The sequence below is a fragment of the Bos grunniens genome, chromosome 13 (assembly GCF_055505025.1).
Source record: "Bos grunniens cultivar Pamir isolate PY7600 chromosome 13, Bosgru_T2T1.0, whole genome shotgun sequence".
NCBI classification, from domain to species: domain Eukaryota; kingdom Metazoa; phylum Chordata; class Mammalia; order Artiodactyla; family Bovidae; genus Bos; species Bos grunniens.
The window spans coordinates 21,267,925-21,293,864 of NC_141177.1; the positions used below are offsets into that span (position 1 = coordinate 21,267,925).

At 50.4% G+C, this 25,940-nt stretch overlaps 1 protein-coding gene across 1 annotated transcript in view; it reads right to left on the reverse strand.

Annotated features, from left to right (window-relative positions):
- Positions 1-1,817: 1,817 nt before the first annotated feature.
- EFCAB8 (EF-hand calcium binding domain 8) overlaps positions 1,818-25,940 on the reverse strand; it is a 52,231-nt gene continuing 28,108 nt past the window's right edge. The window contains 15 exon segments of the mRNA XM_086332382.1: positions 1,818-2,473; positions 3,697-3,860; positions 3,863-4,083; positions 5,652-5,784; positions 9,644-9,812; positions 12,211-12,348; positions 12,892-13,113; positions 16,277-16,411; positions 17,373-17,585; positions 18,424-18,628; positions 19,665-19,735; positions 20,922-21,149; positions 22,297-22,410; positions 23,764-23,901; positions 25,780-25,931. Of these exon segments, the coding sequence (XP_086188508.1) occupies positions 2,177-2,473; positions 3,697-3,860; positions 3,863-4,083; positions 5,652-5,784; positions 9,644-9,812; positions 12,211-12,348; positions 12,892-13,113; positions 16,277-16,411; positions 17,373-17,585; positions 18,424-18,628; positions 19,665-19,735; positions 20,922-21,149; positions 22,297-22,410; positions 23,764-23,901; positions 25,780-25,931 (2,600 nt within the window). The 3' untranslated portion in view covers positions 1,818-2,176.

A 25,940-nucleotide genomic window follows, 5' to 3' on the forward strand; every position in this document is an offset into this window, starting at 1 on the left:
AGAGCCTCCTGCTCTGTTCTGTTCTCAGACACTGGCCCTGGGGCAGTTCCCTGGGGCTGGGCTCCAGGAGGGGTCTGTCCCCAACACTCAGCCCCAAGTCCTTTGAGTCCCTCAGCTTTGGCAGTGGTTCTGGAGTCAGAAAGGGGAGGAAAGGGAGGCCTCGTTCACCGCCAGAGCTCAGAACAGCAGACCTCCTGGCGCCCTCTCCCTTCTTAACCTGCCAGTTTGTCTCCCATCAATGCTACCAACCCACCACGTGGCCAAGTGAGGACATCCCCTCCAGAAGGTCCCTCTGTGACAGGAAGGAAGGTCTCAGGTGACCCTTCAAAAGAGCACAGACACATCAGGCAACATCCTAGGATACCTGAGACCTGGGCTTCGCAAGGGAGGGGAGAAATAAAAATCACCCTAATAAGCACCCTTCATGGAGGGCTTGCCCTGCTGGACCTGTAGATGGGAACTCACTGTACCGCCCCCTGCCCTCTTCTCCTGGCAGCCCCTCGAAAGAGGCACAACTTTGGGAAACGAGAGGGATGTGGCCTGTATGTGGTCACAGAGCTCAAGAGTTGCAGGGCAGGAATTCCAGCCTGGCTATCTGGCTCTGCAGTCACTGCTGACGGGGTGTCCAGGAAAGGAAGGGCTGGTGATAGGGGTCCGTAGTGGGCACTAGGTCTCTCCTGTGGCCCCTGTAAGAAGCTGGGGGCACACGGTCTGGCATCCCCACTGCCTCCCTCATCACCTTCCTGGACAGAACTGGGCCAAAGCAGGAAGTAAACATGGATGCCACCTAAGGAAGGATGTTCTAACAGTCCCCAACTCTGCAAGGACTGAGCCCCTTGTCCCAGGAGGTATGCAAGCCAGGTGGGATAGCGTTGAGAGACTAGGATTGAGAGACCTGGATTTTCTGGATTCTCTCACCAGGCTTTAGAGGTATCTCTTTCCTCCTCCACTCTGAGAGGTCTTCAGCCCTAGACTATCTATCCAGTGTCACCCACTGAGAACACTGTCTTTTATTTTAATCTTTTAAAACACCAGGAGGGTCTGCCTAGCTTTCAGACAGGACTGGGAGAGATTTAGTCCTGGCAGATGGTCACCCAGCCAGTGTGGGGCGAGAACACAAAGGCACCCTGGAGAGGGAAGCCGGGCTCAAGCGTCAGCCTGGCCTGGGTGCGGATCCCACTCTGGCTTCCATGCTGGATGACCCCGGGCAAGTTACTTCCCCTCTCTGAGCCTCTGTTCCCTTCTGTAAAATGGGGAGAAGATGACTACCTTCCTGGGAGTTCAGTAGGACTTGCCGTGTACAGGCCTCAGGACAAAAACCAGCCAAGTCGGGCAAGACACTCTCACCCCCACAGTCTGCTCTGCACATCGGCACCCCCACCTTCACCTCCTGACCATCCCCCTCACCCTCTGACCAGCTCCGCCATCGCTGCTCAGAACAGCCTCCTCTCGGCTCCGCTTCAATCCCATCATGTCGCACTCTGGCTCCAGCCCCTGCAATGGCTCCCGTCTCACTCAGAGTCACTCCAGATGTGTTTTCCTGGTCTTCAAGGTCCCACCCGCCTGGCTGACCTCCTCTCCTCTCCTCCGCTGCTTCCCCCTCTCCGCTCACTCGCACTACCCACCACAGCACCTCCAGGGCTTGTGAAGCCCCTGCCCCTGCTTTGGCCTGTTACTTGCCAGCCAGCCACACCAGGTGTCCTGAGAGGAGGGACTGTCCTCCCCACGTCCCCTTGCCTAGGGGAGCACAACCCCAAATCAGAGACACAGCCTGGTGCCTAAGGTGTGAGGGACACACAGCCCAATCCCAAGGCCGGTGGGGCTTCAACATCTGAGAACATTTATTTTTCTTCTCCAGGACTCTGGCGAAGAAGGTTGGCTTCACCAGATGGCAGAGTGGGGAGAGCCAGGGCGAGGTCTGTACCCTCTGGGCCTGGCAGAGGGTAAGCCAGGGACAGACAGGACCTCATGAGCCTGGTGGCCCTGCTGGCGGACTGGAGAGAGGATGGGCCACCTCAGAGCCTAATGTGGGAGGATGGAAGGTGGGCCTTCAGAGGCCTGGAGAGCAGCCTGAGGGAGGGGCCGTGGGGCAGGGAAGACACCAGCCTCTGCAGGACGTGCCCGGATACCTGGGACAGGTCCACGGGGGAGGACAGGGTGCAGGAGTGGATGGGGGCTACAAAAAGGATCGGGAGGGCTGGGACCATGAGGAAGGGGCCAGGCCAGACGCCAGGAGCCCGGAGCCCGAGGCTGACAGCGAGGGTGAGGAAGGCGAGGAGGCCGTGGTGGTGGGCGAGCTGGCCGGGTGCTCAGGCACGGTGTCCCTGTAGGGACCCAGGTCCTTCCGGATGCGCTGGGTCACCAGGAGGGTGAGCCAGCTCTGCTGGTCCAGGACTTTTTGTGTCTTAAAGGCAGGGTTCTGGGTGGACGCCAGCTCATTGAAGCGCAGGCTCTGGTAGATCTGAGGTGAGATCTGCAGGGAACAGAGCAGGGGAGCGTGGAGAACAGCAAGGGCCAAGAGCAGGTTCCCAGGGAGGACGGACTCTGGGGGCTTCCTTTGAGAGAGGAGCCATCCCCAGAGTTGCACGCCTGTTGCTGATGACCTGGGAGGGACAGGGAGGCCTGGAATGCTGCAGTCGTTGGGGCCACAAAGAATAGGATGTGACTTAGCGACTGAACAGCAACATTAGTGATGACCACACTCGGCCGAGCAGTGAGCCCACTGGGCACCAGGCCCAGCCCCCGGCCCTTCTCTTGGTGCTACCAACAGTCCTGTGAGGTCAGTGCTGGACCATCCCCATCTCACAATGAGGCCTCGAGCTGGACCCTGAATGGGGCTCGAATGCAAGGAACTCTCCAGACATGCCCCCACCTCTCCCAGCAGCACTCGCCACGCTGTGCTGGGAGTCCCATCTCCAGGAAAGGGCAAGGAAGCCAAGTTCCTTTTTGGCACTGGCCTCTCCCCAGCCTGGGGCCAGGGGTTTGCCTTTGAGTCCACATCCCAGAGGATGGGAGATCCCCCGAGGAGGAGAAAGAGGTTGAGAGAGGCTGGGATCTGCCCAAGCAAGAGGGAGGATGGGACTCTAGGCTGGTCTGTCCAAAGTCCCTGGTCCCTTTCTCTCCCCAAGGACAGGCCTGTTCCACTCCCTCTGTCTCTTGCTGACTGTGTGCCTAGCACCGTGAGGCCCTGTGTCTGCTCCAGAATGGCACCCATTGAGACCCCATGGACCGCAGCCCACCAGGCTCCTCTGTCCATGGGATTTTCCAGGCGAGAATGCTGGAGTGGGTTGCCATTTCCTTCTCCAGGGGATCTTCCTGACCCAGGGATTGAACTGGGGTCTCCTGCACTGCAGGCAGATTCTTTACCAACTAAGCTACAAGGGAAGCCCAGCAAACAAGCAGACTCTGGGAAATGCTTTGAAGGCGAGCAACAGATTCCAAGTCCACAAACAACCTCCTCCCATAGGCTTGATGAGGTTTGTCCTCAAGGACAAAAACTGTGTCCATGGCCTCAAGCAGGGCCTTGGCAAACAAACCAGCCAGAACAGCTTCATCCCAGAGCTGCCTATGGCCCAGAATCCTGCTAAGGAAAGGTGCGCCCCTCACTCCCACTGGAGGGCCATGTGGGCATGATGGAGGTGGGAGCCCCAGCCTCTAGGCCCAGCATCTCAGGGAGCTAACCCCACCCTGACTCACCTGGTGCCTCATGCAGCCATACTGCACGTTGGTGAACAGGAGTCCAGGGCTCCGCAACCGCTCCTTGGGCTTGTATGCTGCTCCCAGGACTTTGCTCTCCTGCAGGGGTCCCAGGCAAGGGCGAGGGCTCAGGGCTGAGGGTTGAGGGCTTCCCTACCCACTCAGTGCCCCGCCAGCCTCACCTGCTTGCCCTTGGATTCCCACTTGCACCAGGTATCCTCAATGTCTTCCGGGGAGCGCTTTCCAGTCCATGGGGACATCGGGGTTATCTTTTGCAGCCTGGCCCAGGCTTTAGCCTCCGTGTCTGCCTTCCCATTCAGCAGATCCAAGAGGACTACCTGTTCCCGCCGCTGGTACATCAGGGCCTCAGCAAGATCTCGCTCCTCCCTGATGTGAGGGGCTTTCCTTCACAAGATGCCCTCTGTACCACGTGGTGGGACATCCCTCCCCAGGCAGGTTTCTCCTTTCTGGGCTGGATCCTCTCCAACCTTCTCATCCCTCCCCTGAGGCTGTACAGCCCAGGGCCCATCAGTGGGCAAGTGTTCAATTAACACTAACAAAGCCCTGCTTATCCTGGCCTCCAACAAGTCCTGCGACACCTCCCACCACCCGACATACTCTTCTATGGAGGCCTGACACCCCATCCAGACTTCCCCTGGGCCTCCCCTTGTAGAACACCTAAACTTCCTCTCCCTGCAAGGGGAACCTTGCCTCTGTCTTGTTGATATATCCTGATAGGACTGTAAAAGCCTAAGCCTTGACAGGAGCATAGGAGCCACGAGGACTCTATGGTGCCTGACAAACTCTTACCTACATGACAAAACCCAACTCCAAAATCTCTCTTCTATGAAGCCTTCCTTACTTGCTCCACCCAGTCAGGTGATTATCCTCTGAGCCAAGCCTGTCTTAATAGTCCTATTGTTTACCACATAGAACTGTAGCCATGGGTTACATATTCATCTCCCTCATTGGACTGGGAGTTCTCTGAGGCAGGACCTATGTCTGGATAGTTTTGGATGTCCAGAACCTAGCACAACCTGGCAGTCAATAAATATTTTTTGAATGACCCAACCAAAGCTATGGTTTTTCCAGTAGTCATGTACAGATGTGAGAGTTGGACCATCTCTCAAAAGACTGAGTGCCAAAGAATTGATGCTTTCAAACTGTGGTGCTGGAGAAGACTCTTGAGAGTCCCTGGGATGCAAGGAGATCAAACCAGTCAATCCTAAAGGAAATCAGTCCTGAATATTCATTGAAGGACTAATACTGAAGCTCAAGCTCCAATATTTTGGCCACTTGATGCAAAGCGCTGACTCATTGGAAAAGACCCTGATGCTGGGAAAGATGGAAGGCAGGAGGAGAAGGGGACAACAGAGGATGAGATGGTTGGATAGCACCACTGACTCAATGGACATGAGTTTGAGCAAACTCTGGAAGATAGTGAAGAACTGGGAAGCCTGGTGTGCTGCAGTTCATGGGGTCGCAAAGAGTTGGACATGACTTAGCAACTGAACAACAAAAAATTTATCTGAGACTTGGTCAGGAATAGGGATAGAGCACAGGTGGAGGAGGAACCTGTAGAGGAAAGAACAGGTAGCAAGCAACCTGCCTCCCCCAACTCAGAGAAATAACACATATGTCAAGACCAGAACCCTGGGCTGTCCCAGCAGGGGCCCTGATTCTGGAGCAGGGTCCCCATCTAAGGACTTGGGTTTTATATTTTCTGGTTTTCACTGCTCAATCTTACAGCTGATCTGGGCTAGTACGGAGCCTCGGGCTCTGAGGCCACAGCCACCACCTGTAGAGTCAAGTCACCTGCAATTCCCATGCCTGTGACATTCTGAAGGCCCTGCCTGCATATGCCCAGCACTACCCTACAAGGGGGAGCTCCTGGGATCCAGACCAGAGTTAACCAGTTGACCAGTGACTGACTAGTGACCATTGTGATAACTCACTGCAGCTCTAGATGGAAGGTCTTCTCATTGGGGTCGAAGAAGTCACCCTCCTTCTTTAATCTTTCATTTAGTTCGCCATCAGTCATCATTGGGGTATCCTGCAGCCTTTTCCAAACACTCAAGCCAAACGTCCCTGTGATTTAACCAGACCCAGTTCAGTAGCAAGGACTGGCCAGCCACTCCCTCCTCTAAACACTCTGTCCCTCACCACCCACCCTCAAGAGGCAGCCAGCAATCCCTTATTCCTGGCCTACACCTAACTATGCCCAACATATCCCAGGCATTATGCTAGCTACTTGGCAAATATCTGGAGGAGTCAGACCCTAAGCCTAGGATATACTTGGAGTTCAGGCCTAAAGCATCCTGCCCCACATATAGGCTAAGATGGAGAAGGTTCTATGGCAATGACTGAATAGTCCTCAGATGGGCTTTAAGTGGCTCACACATAAAATGGCAATGGTGCAAGACTACAGGCATCTATCAGCCACCTATCAGATGTGAAATTAGGAATGGGTCTGTGGAGGATCAGGGCTGGGGTAGAAAGTAGGTAGTAAGAATAGAGAAATATGAGTCCTACTTCTGGGCAGGGCATAGTGAGTTGTAGGCCATTTTCATGCTGCAGAATTCTTTTTAATTAAGAAAACCAAAGCAGATGTGTTACAAAGTCATATTTTTACAAATCACTGGAGAAGAATAAGATATCACCTCACACCAATGAGAATGGTGATCATCAAAAAGAACACAGATAATGAATGTTGGCGAGGATCTGGAACAAAAGGAACCCTGTACACTATTTGTGGGAATGTAAATGAGTGCGGCCGCTGTGAAAAACAGCATAGGGGGTTCTCCAAAACTAAAAATAGGACTACCATACAATCCAACAACTCCACTCCTGGGTATACATGCAAAAAGAAATCAAAAAGATACAGCCCAATGCTCATAGCAGCTTTATTTATAATTGCCAAGATACGGAAGCAACCTAAGAAGATGTGGTATGTATATCAATACATATAATTGATATGTAAAAAGCTACTTTATGACTGAAAGCTACTCAGTCATAAAGAAAAAACAAAATTTCACCGTTTGTGGCAACAAGAATGAACCTAGTGAAATAATCAGTCAGTCAAAGACAAACATTATATCGCTTATAAGTGGAATCTAAAAAATAGAACCAATTGATGAATATAATAAAAAATAAGCAGACTCACAGACATAGAGAACAAACTAGTGATTACCAGCGGGGAGGTACAAACTATAGGTGTAAGACAGGCTCAAGGATGTACGCTGCCCAACACAGGGAATTCAGCCAATATTTTGTAATAACTGTAAATGGAAAGGAACTTCTAAAAACTGTATTTAAAAAAATCACTGGAGAGCTATAGAAGCAAAGAAGACTAGACAAACCAAATTACAGAAAGGAAAGAGTCCTTCCCAGAAGAACTAAAATTGGGAACTGCTTTTTTCTCTGGGAGCAATTTTCTGAGTATGGACACATGGTGAATGAGAATCAGGCTCCGTTTAGCAGAAGAAAGATACCCAAAGATAGGGAAACCAGCAGAGTTTCTAAGAGCCAATCTGGCTGGCATGACAGATTAAGTCTAGTGGAGTCCCAAAGGCATGGTTGTTTTCCCTACAGGAGAGCTTAGAGAATATGACTCAGTCATAAAAAAAGAGAAGTCTTGCCATTTGTGACAACACGGGTGGCTCTGGAAAGTACTGTGTTAAGTAAAACAAGTTAAAGAAAGACAAATGCCTCATGATCTCAGTTATATAATCTAAAAAACGAAACAGACAAATGAAACAAACAAAAACAGACTTAGAGATCATAGGACAAATGAGCGGTCGCCACGTGGAAAGAAGATCAGGGCCTGCAATTGCTTAAGTTCTGAGGGTTGGGCTAGAAAGACAGAATGAGCTCACTAGGAGTCAAGAGTCTCACTGGAGGAAGAAGCCAACAGCAAACACAACAGGCTTTACCCTGGAATCAGCTGAACCCAGAAGTAAACTAGGGCTTCTGGAGCTACAATCTAGCCCCAACCCAGCTCACTTCCTAACCGCACTGAGACGAGAAGCGCTATGCAGAGGAAAGAGCAACGCACTGGAGGAAAATCATATCAGCTTCAGTCTTTGCAGTTTCTTTTCTACAAAGTTCAGGAAAGTTCAGCTTGATTTGGGTTGGGTTTTTGTTCGGTTTGGTTTCATGGAGTTTTTCTATACATGACATGTGAAAATGCAGGAAAATATAACCAATAATCAAAAGAAGAAATAGGCATTAGAATCAGACTCACAGATAATTCAGACATTGGAGTTAATAGGTAAATACTTTAAAACAACTGTTGTAAAAATGTTAAATAAAATAAAGGAAAATATGAATAGAATGGAGGAAAAGAAGCAGAATTTCAACTATTAATCGACATTTGTAGAAAAAATCAAATGAGTGTTCTAGAACTAAAAAATACAGTATCTGGATGGATTTAATAGCAGGCTGCACATAGGAGACAAGATTAACGAACTGGAAGGCAGGTCAGTAGAAAATATTCAAAATGGAATGCAGAGACAGGAAAAAAAAAAATGTAAAGAACAGAAGAGAGAATGAGAGATATGGGACAACTATAAAATATACAATTGATCAATAAACATATGATCAATAAATACATAAATAGATATTCAACCTCTACTCATCAGGGATTCAAATTAAAACCGCAATAAAATGCCACTACATATTCACCAAAATGGCTAAAATTTAATGCAATGACGATATCAAGCGGTCACAAAGTTATGACTCAGTAAGAGCCGCTGTATGCAGCTGGTGAAAGAGTGAAAACTGGTGAGCACTTTGAAAGATAGTTTAAAGCATCTACTGACACTGAATGTGTATACTCTGTGGTTCAGCAATTCCATTATAAATACATATCTAACAGAAATGCATACACTTGTTCAAAAAAAAACCTGTATGAGGGTGTTCACAGCAGTGTTTGTTTTTAATAGCCTGCTGCTGCTACTGCTAAGTCGCTTCAGTCGTGTCCGACTCTGTGCGACGCCATAGATGGCAGCCCACCAGGCTCCCCTGTCCCTGGGATTCTCCAGGCAAGAACACTGGAGTGGGTTGCCATTTCCTTCTCCAATGCATGAAAGTGAAAAGTGAAAGTGAAGTCGCTCAGTCGTGTCTGACTTTTAGCGACCCCATGGACTGAAGCCCACCAGACTCCTCCGTCCATGGGATTTTCCAGGCAAGAGTACTGGAGTGGGGTGCCATTGCCTTCTCCGTTTAATAGCCTACAATAGTCCTAATGCCCACCAACAATAGCACAGATAGACAAAGTACGGTATCAACAACAGAATACCACTCAGCAGTAAGAATGAATGAGCTGCTACAGTCAACGAATGGCTGAATGGCACAAACATATGGTGTTTGAAAGAAAGAAGCCAGACACAAAGGAGAAACTATCAAATGATTCCATTTAGACAAAGTTCAAAGTGAGACTAATATAAGCTTTGGATTTAGGAACCAGAACAGTGGTGACTTTTGGAAAGGTGTTGGTAGAGACAGTGGGTCGGGAGGTGAGGGAAGCCCTGAGTCCTGGTGATGTTCTGTTTCTTGATACAATGATGGTTATACGGCTATACGTTTACCTCCTGAAAATTCACTAAGCTGAGAATACTTTTGGTTTGTGGGCTTTTCATTACATATGTTATACCTCAAGAATTAAGTTTATTTTTAAAAAGTAAATGGACTGTACCTTATCAGATATATGATCTGATATGCAAAGGCAAATAGTGTTGAGCAGATGAGTGAATGAGCGGATGGACAGACTGCTGAATGGACAATTGGACAGACTCACACCTTGTGATACTATTTGAGGAAAGACAGCTGCTGTGGTCTGAAACTCCCACCCCATGGGATATGAGGTTTATGCCAGCTTGTGTTCTAACAGGGTCAGGGCCAGGAAGGGCCATGGTGCATGACTGAGCTTCAGCAGGACCGTCCGTACCAATGGCGTCACCAGAGAGTTTCCAAGCCTTGACGTCCCGGTCCTGGCCAGCACTTATAACCAGCTGGAGGCTGTCCACATATAGGATGTCTGCCACACTATCCAAATGGGCCTTCCAGCTAATCAGAAGCTGGGGTGGAACCAGGGAAATGGTCTGGCCGGCCTCCACCTACAGGGGACAGTGCAAGAGAATTAATTAAACTCCCAAGACGCTGGCTCAGCAGAGAGCACCCAGGGATGGAGGTAGCAGAGGCTTCTGGAAGGAGCTGGGACATGGGCCACAGTTCTAGTTCTAGATACACCCCCACATGAACTTTCTGGTGACCTTACGTAAATCCAAGCACTTCTCTGGCCCTCACTGGTCCCTTCAGTAAAATCATTAAAAAAAAAAAAATGCATATTGTTGTATTGCTTGCCCGCTTCCTGTGTACAGATTTTTTCGTTTGCACATCAGAATAACCTTATGGGATGTGTATGAGTCTCACCACTGCAGAGAGGAGAGAAGTGAGAGTCAGAAACATTCAGTAATCAGCCCAGAACCACACAGCTAGAAAGCGATGGGGCTAGACAAGAACCCAGGTCTTTCTTTCAAGATATTTAGTTGGGCATCAGGCATGGAATAGTGAGAAATGGAGTGATATATCACAGTGTACTATGAAAGAATAAAATCCTACTTAATTGGAAAATGAGTGTAAATATCCAAGACTATTTTCAAATAAAACAAAATTAATGAAGGAGGACATGTTTTATCATACTCGAGTATGTTACATCACAGTAATAAAAACTAGACAATGGAAGACAATATCTCAGAAACCAACCCAAATATATATTTAAAACGTTGATAACAAGAATGGTAGGAAATTGGTGGTGATAGAGAACAGGATTCAATCAACAGTGTTGGAATTCCTGATAAACTAAGTAGTGAAACTTAAATCATTGTCTTATAAGTAAACACTAGAAGGGTTGAAGAATCCTTTTTAATGAAACCATAAAATATTGAAGAGAAAGAATGACTATTATCTCTGATAAGGAAGTGATAAGCGACAGGAAATATCACAATGGGAAGAAAAATTGACCACCAAAAAATATGTTGTAATTTAAAACTCATCATAAATTAAAAGGCAAATGACAACCTGGGGGGAGGGGATGTTTGTAATACATATGACAGGCAATGAGTTAATGTCTTTTAATATGTTTTAAGATGATTGTACATCATTTATAAAAGATGGTCACCACAAAAGAAAACTGGACCAAGGACATGAAGAGGTAATTCACAAAATATATATAGCCAATAAAATAAGGACAGATGTCAATATAAGCAAAGATATTTTCAGAAAATCAAAAGAAACTGTTTATATCTAAAAATCAGTAAAAGGTTTTTTTTTCACTTTAAACATTTATTTATTGAATGCCTTCTATATCTATCAGGGGGTGCTCACTCAGATAAATACTGTTAATGATAAAAACTTTATGCTGTCAAGGATAAAGCAAAACAAACTAATAAAGTGAAAACCTACATAAACTTTCTGGAATGCAGTACGGCAGTAGCATTAAAGGCCTTAGATTGACGTCCTTTTACATACTACTTCCTTGGGATAAATTACCAGATGTGTAGATAAACAATTACAAACAAAGATTCGTTAAAAAAAAAAACAAAACCAAAAAAGAATATTTGTCCTATTGTTTCTATAACTTTTAAACACAGTTTTATTGAAATACAATTCACACACAACGTACCTATTTAAAGTGCTGGCTTCGGTGGCTTTTCATATATTCAGAGTTACAACCATCAAAATAAGCAATTTTAGATTGGTTATCACCAGTTGACCTATATTCTTGCCAATATTTGGCATTGCCTGTCATTTCAGTTTTAGTCATTCTGGTAGATAAGCAGTGATATCACCTTTGGGTTTTAATTTACATTTTCCTGACAACTAAGGAAAAGGTGCTCAAATTCACTAGTCATCGGGGAAATATCCAGTGATTTCTGAGCTACGTAGATGCATTATCTGGGCTTCCCAACATGGCCTTATTGGTAAAGAACCCGCCAGGAGACAAAAGACACGTGGGTTCGATCCCTGGGTTGAGAAGATCCCCTGCAGGAGGGCATGGCAACCCACTCCAGTATTCTTGCCTAAAAAATCCCAAGGACAGAGAAACCTGGCAGGCTACGTCCATAGAGTCACAAAGACTGGGACACGACTGAAGCGACTTAGCACACACGCAAATGCATTACCTACTCAAGAAAATACATAAATATTTTCATTACTTTTTAAAGGAATTTATGACCTCAGGGCCTTCATTGCAAAGATCAAAGCCCATGGAAGGTATGCATATGTGTGTACGTGTATACATGTGTGTGCACGTGAGTGTGTTTGGTGTGTGCATACTTATGTTTCACTGGTTAATAGTGACTTCTGGTGAGCAGAAAACCTTTTCCACATCAATCAGACAACCTTGGACGGAAAACATGGAAGATTCCTAATCTCAGTGTGGGACCCATGGTCCCAACTCATTGGCGGGGCTCAGAGGCACTTTTCTCAGCAATTGCCCAGTAATCATCCTACCTTCTTCTCCTCCGGGGGACTGTAGTTTGGGAGGCTGACCTGAATCCGTTCAGAAATTAAGAACCGAAACTTGTTGATCTCACTAGGATGGTTTGTCTGCTTGTCAGAATGTGCACAGTAATCCTTGATGTCCCAGATCTAGACACAAAGCATGGATTAGTAGCCCAGCACTCCCTGACCCCCAACACCGACTCACTCTGAGGGTCCCCCCCAGACCATTTCTCTTCACTGCAGGGGGCTGGTTCTTACCCACACCCCCGAGGGGACCATGGCATCTTCTAGGCCAGACCTTTAGCTAGCATACAGGGAGAGTGTGACAGACCCAGTGATGGAACATTCACACCCCACATCACCACAAAGCACAAAATCAGCTCCTGAGACAGCTGATCACAGATCAGAGGCACAGCTGGGGGTGAGGGAGCAGCAGGAAGAGAATTCTAAAGCACAGGACCCACAGGAAGGCTTCTGGGCGGGGGACCCCCTGATCAAACCCTCTTTCACTTCCCTGGGCCCACGAGGGCAGGAGAGGACTCTGAGGGAACCCACCCCACCACCCACTGTGTTACAAGTGAATCAAGTGCCCAGAGGACATAGGGATGGGGCGAGGACCACCGATGGCAAAGAGGAGGCCAGAGCATGGCTCAGGCCAGCCCCTCGATCCCAGGGCCAGTTCTTTCTCACCTTGATGCACCCTTTGCAATCCCCTGTGACAAGAATCCAGTCATTTTGATCCGTGGCCATGGCACCCACAACCACGTCCCCCTCGTCTACAGAGTCCACAGGGAACTTGCCCAGCAGGCCTCCGCTCCCGTGGATGGACCAGGCATAGATGTAACCGTCCATGCAGCTGCTCAGCAAGGCAGCCGAGTGTGGCAGGCGAGGCCTGGTCTGTAAGAAGATTATCTGTGCGAGAGAGGCGAACCCGCTCAGGGGTGCTGGGAGCCGGAGCTCCCCTGTGGCACAGTGCTGAGATGCCTGGGCAAGGAGCCACACCCACCTGGTCCCCCAGTTTCCTAGACGCCCAGTGAGAACAGTGATGGAATACCACCTTACCTACCCAGTTGGTGACTAGGAACGTTTGGCCAGACTATGAGCTCCCCAAGGACTGGGATTTGTATCTTTTTTGTTCATGACTTTATCCCATATGACACTGCCTGACACATCATAATAGATCAATGAACGGCTACCGAATGAAGACAGGAATACCAGACCACCTGACCTGCCTCTTGAGAAATTTATATGCAGGTCAGGAAGCAACAGTTAGAACTGGATATGGAACAACAGACTGGTTCCAAATAGGAAAAGGAGTACGTCAAGGCTGTATATTGTCACCCTGCTCATTTAACTTATATGCAGAGTACATCATGAGAAACGCTGGACTGGAAGAAACACAAGCTGGAATCAAGACTGCCGGGAGAAATATCAATAACCTCAGATATGCAGACGTCACCACCCTTATGGTAGAAAGTGCTGCTGCTGCTGCTGCTAAGTCACTTTAGTTGTGTCCGACTCTGTGCGACCCCATAGACGGCAGCCCACCAGGCTTCCCCATCCCTGGGATTCTCCAGGCAAGAGTACTGGAGTGGGGTGCCATTGCCTTCTCCATGGCAGAAAGTGAAGAGGAGCTAAAAAGCCTCTTGATGAAAGTGAAAGTGGGGAGTGAAAAAGTTGGCTTAAAGCTCAACATTCAGAAAACGAAGATCATGGCATCCGGTCCCATCACTTCATGGCAAATAGATGGGGAAACAGTGGAAACAGTGTCAGACTTTATTTTTTGGAGCTCCAAAATCACTGCAGATGGTGACTGCAGCCATGAAATTAAAAGACGCTTACTCCTTGGAAGGAAAATTATGACCAACGAGATAGCATATTCAAAAGCAAAGACATTACTTTGCCAACAAAAGTTCGTCTAGTCAAGGCTATAGTTTTTCCTGTGGTCATGTATGGATGTGAGAGTTGGACTGTGAAGAAGGCTGAGTGCCGAAAAATTGATGCTTTTGAACTGTGGTGTTGGAGAAGACTCTTGAGAGTCCCTTGGACTGCAAGGAGATCCAACCAGTCCATTCTGAAGGAGATCAGCCCTGGGATTTCTTTGGAAGGAATGATGCTAAAGCTGAAACTCCAGTACTTTGGCCACCTCATGCAAAGAGTTGACTCATTGGAAAAGACTCTGAAGCTGGGAGGGATTGGGGGCAGGAGGAGAAGGGAACGACAGAGGATGAGATGGCTGGATGGCATCACTGACTCGATGGACATGAGTCTGGGTGAACTCCGGGAGTTGGTGATGGACAGGGAGGCCTGGCGTGCTGCGATTCATGGGGTCGCAAAGAGTCAGACACGACTGAACAACTGAACTGAACTGAAGGCTCAAACAAGATTTTTCTAAAGACCTGTACTCAACTCAGAATGATGCAGAAAACAAACTCGTTCCCCTTGATATATTTGTACAGTGAGATGCCAGGGTTCGGTCCCTAGTCCGGGAAGATTCTACATGCCGTGAAGCAACTCAGCCACACGCCACAACCACTCAGCCCGTGCTCTAGTCTCCAGGAGTCGGAACCACTGAAGCTGCGTGCCCTAGAGCCCACGCTGTGCAACAAGAGAAGCCTACGCAGTGAGAAGCCTGTGCACCTCACCCAAGAGTAGCCTCTGCTTACTGCATCTAGAGAAAGGCCTGTGCACAGCAATGGAGACCCAGAGCAACCAAAAATAAAACTAATTAACTAATTAAAAAAAAAGTTAAAACCTCAATGTGACACCCTGAAGGCTGATGAGGTGAAAATATCTCCAAGACACAACAGGCAAAGGATTCATTTCCAGAACATATAGACAGCTCCAAGAAATTAACACAAAAAAGAATGGAAAAGGATATGAATATGCATTTATGCCACTGTCTTCAGTCTATGCAACTGTCTAACAAAAATACAAAAAGCTCAGCATCACAAATAACCAAAGAAATATCAAAAGACAATATTTTCCACGTATCAAACTGGCAGAAATGAAGACAAGGCTGATGTCTAGGACCGGCTTAGTGTGAGGACAAAGGCAGACTCATGTACTATTAAAGAAATGTAGATTTAAGAAAATAATTTTTTAACCTAACAAAGGAATAAGCTGAATCCAAATCACTAAGGAGAAAACATATCCATAATATAGTTAAATTTTAAAAGCAAATGCACGTAGCTATATAATTTAACATCACTTCCCTAAAAAAAAAAAAAAAAAAGACAAAGCTAAACCAACCTTTTCATAGTGATTGCGACCACTGTTGGGGGATGAGACGGAGTACACAGTGAGAAACATGGACCTTTTATTTTTTGCTTTACACATATTTCTATTTTTTTAACCAATACTACTTTTTTAAGTTTTGGAGGGTTTTTTTAAGCCATGTTTTTAAAAACAGAGGAAAGCACATTCAGAACCTGAAGGAGAGAAGGTCCAGCCCCTGGTAGCTCTCTGCTCCATTCCACAGGACCCAGTCCCACAGGACACTGCTCCCCTGTTCTTGAGTCCCAGAAACTGGGCCATGGAGCAGCCCTGCTGCAACCTACAGCTATTAATTATATTCTCATTGGGCTCATGGTAGGAGCCTAGGGGACCCATATAGAATTACCCTATTATTTCAGATTAAACCTGGAAGGGGCCTTAGAGGTCACCTTACCCAGGGGTGACAGCAGAGGGAGACGTGTCCAAGCTCAGAAAGGGGGAAGGTACAGGAGGAGGAAGAACAGAGATAACCCAATCCCCACTCACGCATCACGCAAAATTCAGGAGGGCATTTCACCAGTGGGTTCTGAACATGCCTCATCTCCTACCTCCCAGTCCAGCCCCCCAACCAGGAAGGAACACTGCTCCCCTCCCTGGACAGCCCCACACACTGGGGACACCCCCCAAATGGCAGCCCTGTAGCCAAGATCCTGAGCACTGCCATCACGTCCAACAGGCTTCTCCAGGTCCTGGGAGAACGAGGCTGGGCTCCCAGACCCCCAGGTGCCACATCTCCAGTCTGCATCCCAACTGTCCAGCCCCTGGCTCACAACCCAGCCCCTGCCTGAACATGGCCAACCTTCTCCACCGATGCATTGGACTGCAGCAACAGCTTCTTCTGGAAGTCTGCTTTTTTCCTTTCAGCCTCTTTGAGAGTTGAGTGTCTGTCAAGGGATAATCTTGACTGACTGAGGCTGCTAGCACTGAGAGGTTTCTGGAAAAAAAAAAAAAAATGGGCCTCCCAGTTCAGCTTGAGACAATCTCTGGGGAACAGAGACAGAGGCAAATGCTGAAAGAGTGGACACCTCCCCCCAAAAGATACAGCTGGGTGTTCAAAGGATCCTGGGCATAAAGACACTCCAACGCTGGAGAATCTCAGGTTTAAGTTACCGGCAGCTTCTGCTTTCAGGGCAGAGAGCACAGTTGGCTTCTGGGGAAGCCCCCTCCTTCATCCTGGGAAAGACACTCTGGCTAGAGGTGAGGATCAAGGGCTGTGTATGTAGTTATACAACCCTGACACTTCAAGGATGGTCTGAGAGCCTCAGAGTGACAGGTGTGCATGTATCCAGCAGATTATGTGGGTTGAGGTTCAGACTGCCCTGTGCCTCACAAGCTCTCTGTGTCTGGGGAAGGTGGGGTTTCTCACTGAGGCCCAGCTCTCCAGAATGGGAATTAGACTGCAGGTGCTGAGACAATCTGACTGGTCCCTCAAGCCTCTCACTGGAGATAACGGTCTTCGTGGCTGAGGGTCAGAGGCCAATGCACGCTGAGTCAGCAGGAGACAGTAGATACCCCCTGCTCTTCCTTCCAACTCCCCCGCTCCAGAACAGGGCTGTCAGACAAGCCTGGGGAGGTTAACCTGGGGCAGAGGCCAGGACTCAGAGGAGGAGGGAAGTGGTGGCTGCCTCTGGGCTTCAGACCCCCACAGCTCGTTCTCTGGGGCAGGAGGCATGGTGGCTCATCTTTGCCTGGGTGATGGGAGCCCAAGGACAGAGAAAGGCTTGAACTTCAGCTGTACCCTTGACCCTCGAGCCTGCAGACACTAGGTCTGTACTGGCCGTGCTCCTGGAAGAGACTGGGCCCAGGCCCGAGGCAGCAATGGGCCTAATCGGAAGGGACCCCACCCGGGCCTGGCCAAGGCGCCTCCTTGGGTGGTGGGGACATGGGGCGGCCACCTTCAGGGGCACCGGCTTGGCCGGCTCCTTGTCTCTGGGGTGTCTCATCACTGGAGGCGCCGACATCAGGTTCCGTCGCAGGTTGGCATCGACCATGGCCCTCGTGCGAAGGCCTGGGGGCTGTAGGTGCAGTTTGTAAGCCCACTTCTCCTGCTCGATGCAGGGCTTGCTGGGCCTGTGGCTATCGAACACACAGTCGTTCACATCCTTCACCTGTGCATGGGAGGGAGCCCCATGAGGCATTGCAGCGTCCCGGTTGGAAGGGAGGCCTCCCTGCCCAAAGCCAACACCACAGGGCCCTCCGGGTGTGTTGGGCTTGCTTCCCAGAAACCCTGTACCCTTAACAGCATTGAACCAAAGCTTAGAAGCCTGTCCCCGGGGCACCCACGGGCAGGGGACAGTGTCCAGGAAGGACTCGGTCTCCCCAACTGTAAGTGGACAGTGCTTCCCAAGTATTTTTGAAGTAGTTTTTAGTCTGAAGGGAAACTCCAAAGTGTAAAATACACAAAAAGCTGAAGCGTCCTGGAGAAGCTGCTGTAATAGCCTCTAAGCCTCTCTCCACAAGTTTGGAAAACTACTGGACAGGGTGACCCCAAAGGTCCCTTCCAGCTTTAATCCACAAAGATACAGTCATTCAGAGACTGTGGGGGCTTCCCAAGTCCTACCAAGAGCCCAGTGAGCCCAGAGCAGTAATCTGTAGTAGTGATGGGTCAATGTGAGCCACCTTCAAAGAGACAGTAATCTCCTCGGGAGACTAGGATTAGAGCCACAAGGCTCTGGAGTCAGACAGCCTGGATTTGGATCTATTACTTGATGGCTGTGTGACCTCAGGAGAGATACTTAACGTCTCTGTGCCTGTTTCCTCATGTGTCAAATGAGAATAATTATAAGAACTACCACCTACCTCCCTAGCTCCCAAACTCCTTCAGAACAAGTCACCATCACTCCGTTCCACCTCCCAGGGTGTCCCTGACCCACTCCCCAGCCCTACATGGTTCTGGCCCACAGCTAAGAGAGCACGAAGAAGACAGCATGCTTCTGCTGACTGTACCCTCTTGGGCAGCAAGGGCAAGGGGCTCTGAGAGGCGTTGAAATTGAGGATGGGCCTGAAGGTGCCGATGTTCCAGAACAGGATGTCCCCGTTGTAGGAGGAGGTGGCGATGAACTGGTTCTGGTACTTGGCCATGCTTAGGACATCCTCCGTGTGGAAGGTCTGCCAGTGGTGGCATAAGAGCACCGGCTTGATCTTGTGGAACCTGCACACGTGCCCGGAGGCAGGAGGGTGGAGCGCTCAGCCTTATTGGTATCCTGGGAGAAGAACATCCAAGCCTCTGGGATTCCAAGCTCTGACCCAGAGGAGGACCCCTCCAGAGGAGGCGTAGAGCAGAGTTGGAGTTCTGCCCGGCTGACTGCATTAACTGAGCATCTGCTATGTGCCTGCTGTAAAGGCCTGGTCCTAGGGGCTTCACATACACTAATCTTACAGATTCGCCCCCTTCAGACACCTGAGTAAGACCTCAGGCTGAAAGAAGGGGAAATCATGACCCTAGAAAGGCTCTCTGAAGAGGACGGGACCCTACACTTGCTATTCCTCTGCCTATAATGTCGCTCCTGTCCCCAGCCCCTCACTGCTTCTCTAAGACCTCTCCTGCTCACTCTTCAGATCCCACTCCACTCATGACACCTCAGATGACCCTTTTCTGATGGCCCCTGACACTAGATCAGATTTTGTCCCCTCCCCATAGAAACCTGTATTGTTTTTTTCATAGCACTGAACAGACTATCATTATAAATTAAGTTATTTGATTAGTGTCTGAGTTCCAGGAGGATGGAGACTTCATGTTCTTGCTTATATCCATTCCCAGCACCTAGTACAAAGCCTGTTGGCCTCATGGAGTGATGAATAAGTGGACAGATGAGAGGACGAAGCAGTAAACCTCACCCTGCACTAATTTCCTGCTTGGTGTTCCAGCCGCCAGCAACGTTAGGGATGGAGGAGCCCATCTTTAGTAAAGAAAGAAGGGCCAGCTGCCCTTACCCCCCACGTGCGCCCTGGCCACTGGCAGTGATTTCCGCGCTCAGTCATGTCCGACTCTTTGCAACCCTGTGGACTGTAGCCCGCCAGGCTCCTCTGTCCATGGAATTCTCCAGGCGAGAATACTGGAGTGGGTTGCCATTTCCTTCTCCAGAGGATCTTCCCATCCAAGGGATTGAACTCGGGTCTCCTACGTTGCAGGCAGATTCTTTACTGTCTGAGCCAAATCAGGGAAGCCCTGTACCCTGGCTACTCACGTGTAATAAGTGATTCTCTTACTCCATCCAGTCGTGTAGAACACTTTGTTCATGTGGACAATCCCACTAATCTATTGAAGAGGAAAGGAAACAGAACACTAAGGTACCTCAGAGAAAATGGCCCCAGGCCCCAAATGTCTTCCTAACCATACCAAGCAGGAAATCCAAACTCTCCATGATAATGAGACTTCCCCTAGCGGTGAAACCACTATATTTTTTTTCAGAGTGCTCTCACATCCCATTATCCATGTGATGGACCTGGAGGTGGCAGATTGGGTAAGTGTCCATGTCCATCTCATAGGGGACAGGAGGGAAGCCAAGGTCAAGCCTGGCTAAGGTCACACAACTGAGTCATAGGATCTGGACCAGTCCCTAATCCCTGGCTTCTTGGCCAAGTGCTCCTTCTGAGTTTCTTAAAGAACTGTGTCACAAGTTTGTAACAGGCTCAAGTCCCAAAGAGGAACTGCTGGCTTTGCACTTTGCCACAGCCACAGATCTTCCTCACAACCCTGGCAGGCATTTCCCAAACAGGGGTATGGGTGGCTCTGAATCACAGGACCCCACTGCCAACGATGCCACCTAAAGTCCTAAGATGTAGGGCACCTGTGTGCTCAGTCGCTCAGTCGTGTCTCTTTGCGATGCTATGGACTGCGCCCACCAGGCTCCTCTGTCCGTGAAATTCCCCAAGCAAAAATACTGGAGCAGTTTGCCATTTTCTATTTCAGGGGATCTTCCTGACCCAGGGATCAAACCCACTAACTCAGGACCTCCTGAGTCTCCTGCATTGGCAGGTGGATTCCTTACCACCGGAGCCACCTGGGAAAATCCTCCCAAGATATAAGATGAGAAGAGTAGCTGACATCCGAAGAACATTTGTGGAGGACAGGCCCTATTATCTATCTTCATTTTATTTATTAAGATTTTTTTTATGTGGACCATTTTTTGTCTTTATTGAATTTGTTACCATATTGCTTTTGTTTTATGTGTTGGGTTTTTTTTTTTTGGCCTCAAGGCATGTGGGATCTTGGCTCCCCAACCAAGGATCAAACCTCCACCCCCTGCAATGGAAGGTGAAGTCTTAACCACTAGACCTTCAGGGAAGTCTCAACTAGCTTCATTTTATGCACAAAGCCTCAGGGAGGCAAAAGCCAGGGAGTTTGTGTGCACAGCCTTTCAGGGAGACATGAAAAATAGCATGTGCTGGGGTCACAGGAGCTGTGAGGGGCCCCCAGGCCCCAGATGATGGGCCAGACTGACCTCTAACTGGTCCGCTTTGGGGAAGGTCAGCAGGCATTCGCCAACGCTGTAGTTCCACATCTTCACGGTGCCATCACGCAGACCCGTGAGCAGGCACCCCTCTGACTCATCCAGGGACATGGCGGTCAGCTCCACTTGCTGGTCACCCGTCACTGAGAACTCCATCAGCCTCCTGCCCGTCACGACCTCCCACACACTCACCATGCCGCTCAGACAGCCGCTCACCACCTGTGGGGGAGCACACAGCCAGGCCTCCTGGGGAGGGGAAGGCCCCCACTCCCAAGGGCAGCCGCCAGCTGGCATGACTGCTGGTAGCCCAGCCACCACTCAGTGTACCGAGAAGACAGGCACTCTGAGCCCTCCTGCTGCAGGACAACCCACTCTCGAAAACAGGCCTTCCTCTGCCCTGTGCAAACTGGCACAGTTCTTTTAGAAGGAACCGCTTTGGTGAAATCCCCTTTAACTCTGAAATGGAATTTATCAGAATCTTTCCAGAGAAAATCATACCAAATCCAGAAAAGACACTTACTGAAAAAGCATTAACATGGAGGATAGGAAAAAAACAACAAGAAATACACTAAAGGCCCCCTAAGCAGGGAAATGTTGGTTAAAGATAGGTCACCCCAACCTGAAGCAACATCACGACTGTGACGATGAAACAGCAACAGGAGATGTTCCTTCAGACTAACCTTCCCATTGAGAACATCTAGAAAAGCTAGATAAGGAGGGTTTTTTTAAAACTGGTTAAGGGCATTGAGAAGCCCTAAGGTATGAGGAGTGGTGGTGCCAGGAGCCAGAACGAGAGAGGGAAACCCAAAGAGGTAAGTGCTGGCCTCCCACCGCCAAGGCCACGTTGCAGCAGACAGAGCCGCCCTACCCAGAGCCCCAGCCAGGAAATGGGTACCAGTGAGAGGGGGCAGAGGGCCCAGGAGCCCCTGCTGTCCCCACACTTCAGAATCTACATGCCTAGTTGCTCTGCCCAATGCAGAGGTCTCTGCTCAGGACCACAGCCTGGGCCTCCCTCCCCTTCCATAACAAAGCTGAACCACGGTTTCCCTGGAAATGACCTCCAGGGGCAACACCCACCCCAGGATCCTCAAAGAGCAGCCCACACCCCGTGTTCCATCACACACAGCGGAAAGAAGGCTGCCCAGAGCTGACCTGGGGTGGTAGCCAGGGGCACACAGGCTCAGAGGAGTTTGGTGACCCAGTGGCCACTTGGTGGAGCTCCGGTCTCCCCCAGGGCAACCCTTGTGCAAGACAGCTGCTCGCCGACCTCCCGCTGCCCATACCACCACCCAAGCTCTGAGAGTCCTGCCCCAGCCCGCCCCCTGTGCCTGCTGCCAGCCCTAGAGATAAGCTGCTGCCCACTGACCTGCTTGAAAACCTTGCTGTAGAGGACGGCGCACAGGGGCGTGCTGTAAGTCGTGGTCTTCTCCTCTGCTCTCCCAGGCCCCTGCGTCTCCAGGTACCCTTTCAGGATTCCAATCTGTAGGGGAGGAGGTGCAGACAGTTGGACAGTCAGAAGGGCCCGCTGTCAGTGACTGGCCCCAGGGAGAAACTTCCAGTAAACCAAGACACCAAGACATCCTCAACCGCATGTAGGCTTACTGACAGCTCACCCCAAATCCATGCCCCCACTTCCTGAGATCAGAGCTTCCAAACCCTAGAGCTCCTACAACCCCAAAGCACAAATCCAAGTCCCTTTTATAACTTCTGAAAAGCATAACGCCTCGATCTGGTGTTCCCTCCTCCAGGAAGCCTTCCCTGACTGCCTTAGCCTCCAGCCAGGCTCGGGATCCTTTCTCTGTGCTCCATGAGGCACCCAGCACACATCTACATATAATGCACAGCATTTTCTATTAAAATTATCTGTTATGCTACTCCCCCATGAGTTCCTTGAGGGATGGGCCAGTGCCTAATTAATATACTCTCTGCTTTGAAATGAAATTCAAAGGTCTGTTGAATTCAACAATCGCTGACAGCCGTCCTGACACTCAGCAGAGGGGAAGGAACCCACCAACTCCCTTCTCAGGACACCTGCCATCTGGGAGAGTCAGCCAACGGCACAAGGACACTGAGTGTGTCAGCTGGCCAACAGAGGGAAGAAGAGCCATGTAGGGCTACCACTTCCTCTCAACCACAGGTGACACCCTCGTCTCCCTTTCTGGATCGAACCTCTTCTACTGGCTGCCAAGCATCCCTATAGCCCCCTAACTTCCATCTTGTCACATCGCTGCCCCCCTCCCCGCACTGGCACCATGGACAGTCAGCCCTTTGTGCTTCTCCCAGGCTGTCCCACCCTGAGGGGTTCAGGGCAGACCTCACATGGGCACCAGCTGAGTCACGGCTCACAGGCAGGCTTCACGGCAGGTCCCCCCAGGTTCTCTCCTTCACAGGGACTGCTCGGGTGTGGGTGTGGGCCCTGCCCTCCTGGGGTTCATGATTTGGCAGGAAAGACAGTCATGTAATCATGACAGGACAGAGTCATAAGGGCTGTGATCCAGGCCAGGCAAAGGAGCTTGGAGTGAAGGCTTCTAACCTAGCCTGGGGGTCAAGGCGGGCTTCCAGAAGGAAGGACTGGAGGAGGCAAAGGTCAAGAGAGCAGCAAGAGCAACATAGAGGGTGACCACTGGGGGCCTAGAAGCAGTCCTCCAGGAAATCGCAGGGGATAGCACTTTGAGGGCCAGGCCACAGAGCCCAGCAGCTTTGTCCTCATGGCATAAAGCAGTCTCGGTCAGGACAGGATGTGACCACCCCTCAGTGTCCTGTGGGTCAGCAGACCATGGCCCCTCCCCTCCTCGTGCAGCCGTGGCCCGCCTCCCTCCCGCACAGCACTCACTGAATAGGTGCTGCAGATGAGCGAGTTGTCCTCTTTGTGGAAGTAGATGCTGGTGATGGGGCAATGTCCCAGGGCAAAATGCTTCCCGCAGAAGGACTGAAGACACTGGTAGTCTTGCATGTCCCACACGCGAATATTCTGGGGGTGGGAAATCAGCAGAGAGGTCAAGAGTGGGTTCTCAGGGATGCGGCTGGCCCGAGGCCTGGGGGTGCTCCTGGGAGCACAGCCACCACGCTGTCACTGCCACAGACCACAAGCCCATGACAGAGACACTGTGCGTGTATGCTTGGTCGCTCAGTCATGTCTGACTCTGTGCGACCCCATGGACTGTAGCCTGCCAGGCTCCTCTGTCCATTGGATTTCCCAGGCAAGAATACTGGAGTGGATTGCCATGCCTTCCTCTGTGGGACCTTCCCTATCTAGGGATCAAACCCACATCCCTTACATCTTCTGCATTGGCAGGCAGGCTCTTTACCACTAGCTCCACCTGGGAAGCCCAGAGACATCGTTCAGTTCAGGTTCAGTTCAGTCACTCAGTTCAGTTGCTCAGTCGTGTCTGACTCTTTGCAACCCCATGGACTGCAGCATACCAGGCTTCCCTGGCCACCACCAACTCCCGAAGTTTACTCAAACTCATGTCCATTGAGTCAGTGATGCCATCCAACCATCTCATCCTCTGTCGTCCCCTTCTCTTCCTGCCTTCAATCATTCCCAGCATCAGGGTCTCTTCAAATGAGTCGGTTCTTGGCATCAGGTGGCCAAAGTATTGGAGTTTCAGCTTCAGCATCAGTCTTTGCTTATGGTCACATGAGGCAACTGAGCCATACACACCACTCCCAGTCTCCTCCTCCCCAGACGTCTACCCTGCTTGAGCACCTGCTGCTCATCAGCTGAGGATGGAGACCTCACCAGGCAGCCCATGCCCCCTAGACACGCAGCTCCCACCCCGGCATCCCTCCAGTAAAGCCAGGCAGGGCACAGACAGAACTGCCAACTTAGTTGCCCAAAAGGCCAGCCTGTTCCCCTGGCTTCCTCCCAGGTTACGGAAGTGTCCCCAGAGGGCCCGTGGAAGTTCCTGTGGGACACTCCTCACCCGGGGGCATCGGCAGCAAACCGGACAGGGCAGGGGCTTGAATCCACGGACCCATCCACATCCTGGCTCCACTCATCACTGACCATGAGTGTCTGTTTCCATCTCCCCACCCCTCCAGTCTCAGAGTCTCCATCAGAGGGGATGATGCCCAGCTCCTGGTGCTGCCAGCAGCATTCCAGACAATAAGAAGTGTGGGGTGTGCTGGGGAGCATGTCCTGGTGACCCAAGGGCCCTGCCTGCTCCTGATCTACCGAGTCCCAGAAGACACAAACTTGTCCCCTGCAGGAAGACACCTGGGACTGTTGACGTGCAGTCCCCAGTAGGTGGGGAGAGATCCTGAACCCATAGCTCAGAGGAGCAGAGTAACGGACCTGAGCAGAGGAGCTGGGGCATTTGAGAAAGGTCCAGCCAGAGCAGGCAAGCGAGGTCACTGGGAGAGCTGAGAGCAGCAAATCTGGGTCTGGGGGAGGGGAAAGGCTCACCTGTGTTGTACACCTACTATGTGTCAGTCCGGCCACTGCTCCTTTACCAGCTGCCCTCCTCTAAACCACTCAACAGCCATTCTCTGGATGAGGAGACTGAGACCCAGTTAAGCGAAGGGCCCCGCCCAGGACCACAAACCACGTAGCCAGGCTGGGCCACATGGAAAGCAGCTCTAGTGGGCTGCTCAGAGCTGGGCTCAGGCTTCTATTGTGGTGGGGGGTGAGGTGGTCAGAGACCCATGGTGCCACCTGGGGTACCCCCCTCTAGGCCTTTGGGCAGGGGTGGGACCATGGGCAGGGAGGTGCCACCATTCCCTGAGCCTCTCCAACTGGCAGCCCCCTGGCTGGCTGAGCTAGCTCATTATCAATGGGCCAGCATCTTTGGGAAACGGGAACTTATGGGCCGGGGGGCGTCAGGGCTGGGCTCCCCCAGGGTGACACCTTGTCCTTGGAGACGCTGAGGAGGATGCTGCTGTCCTTGCTGTTCACAACGATGTGTGTCACCGAAGTCTGATGCCCCTTCATCATCCACACGGGCTTTCTTGAGAAGAAGGGGTTCCACAGGCGGATGAGGGGGTCATAGCCACCAGTCACTGGAGTTG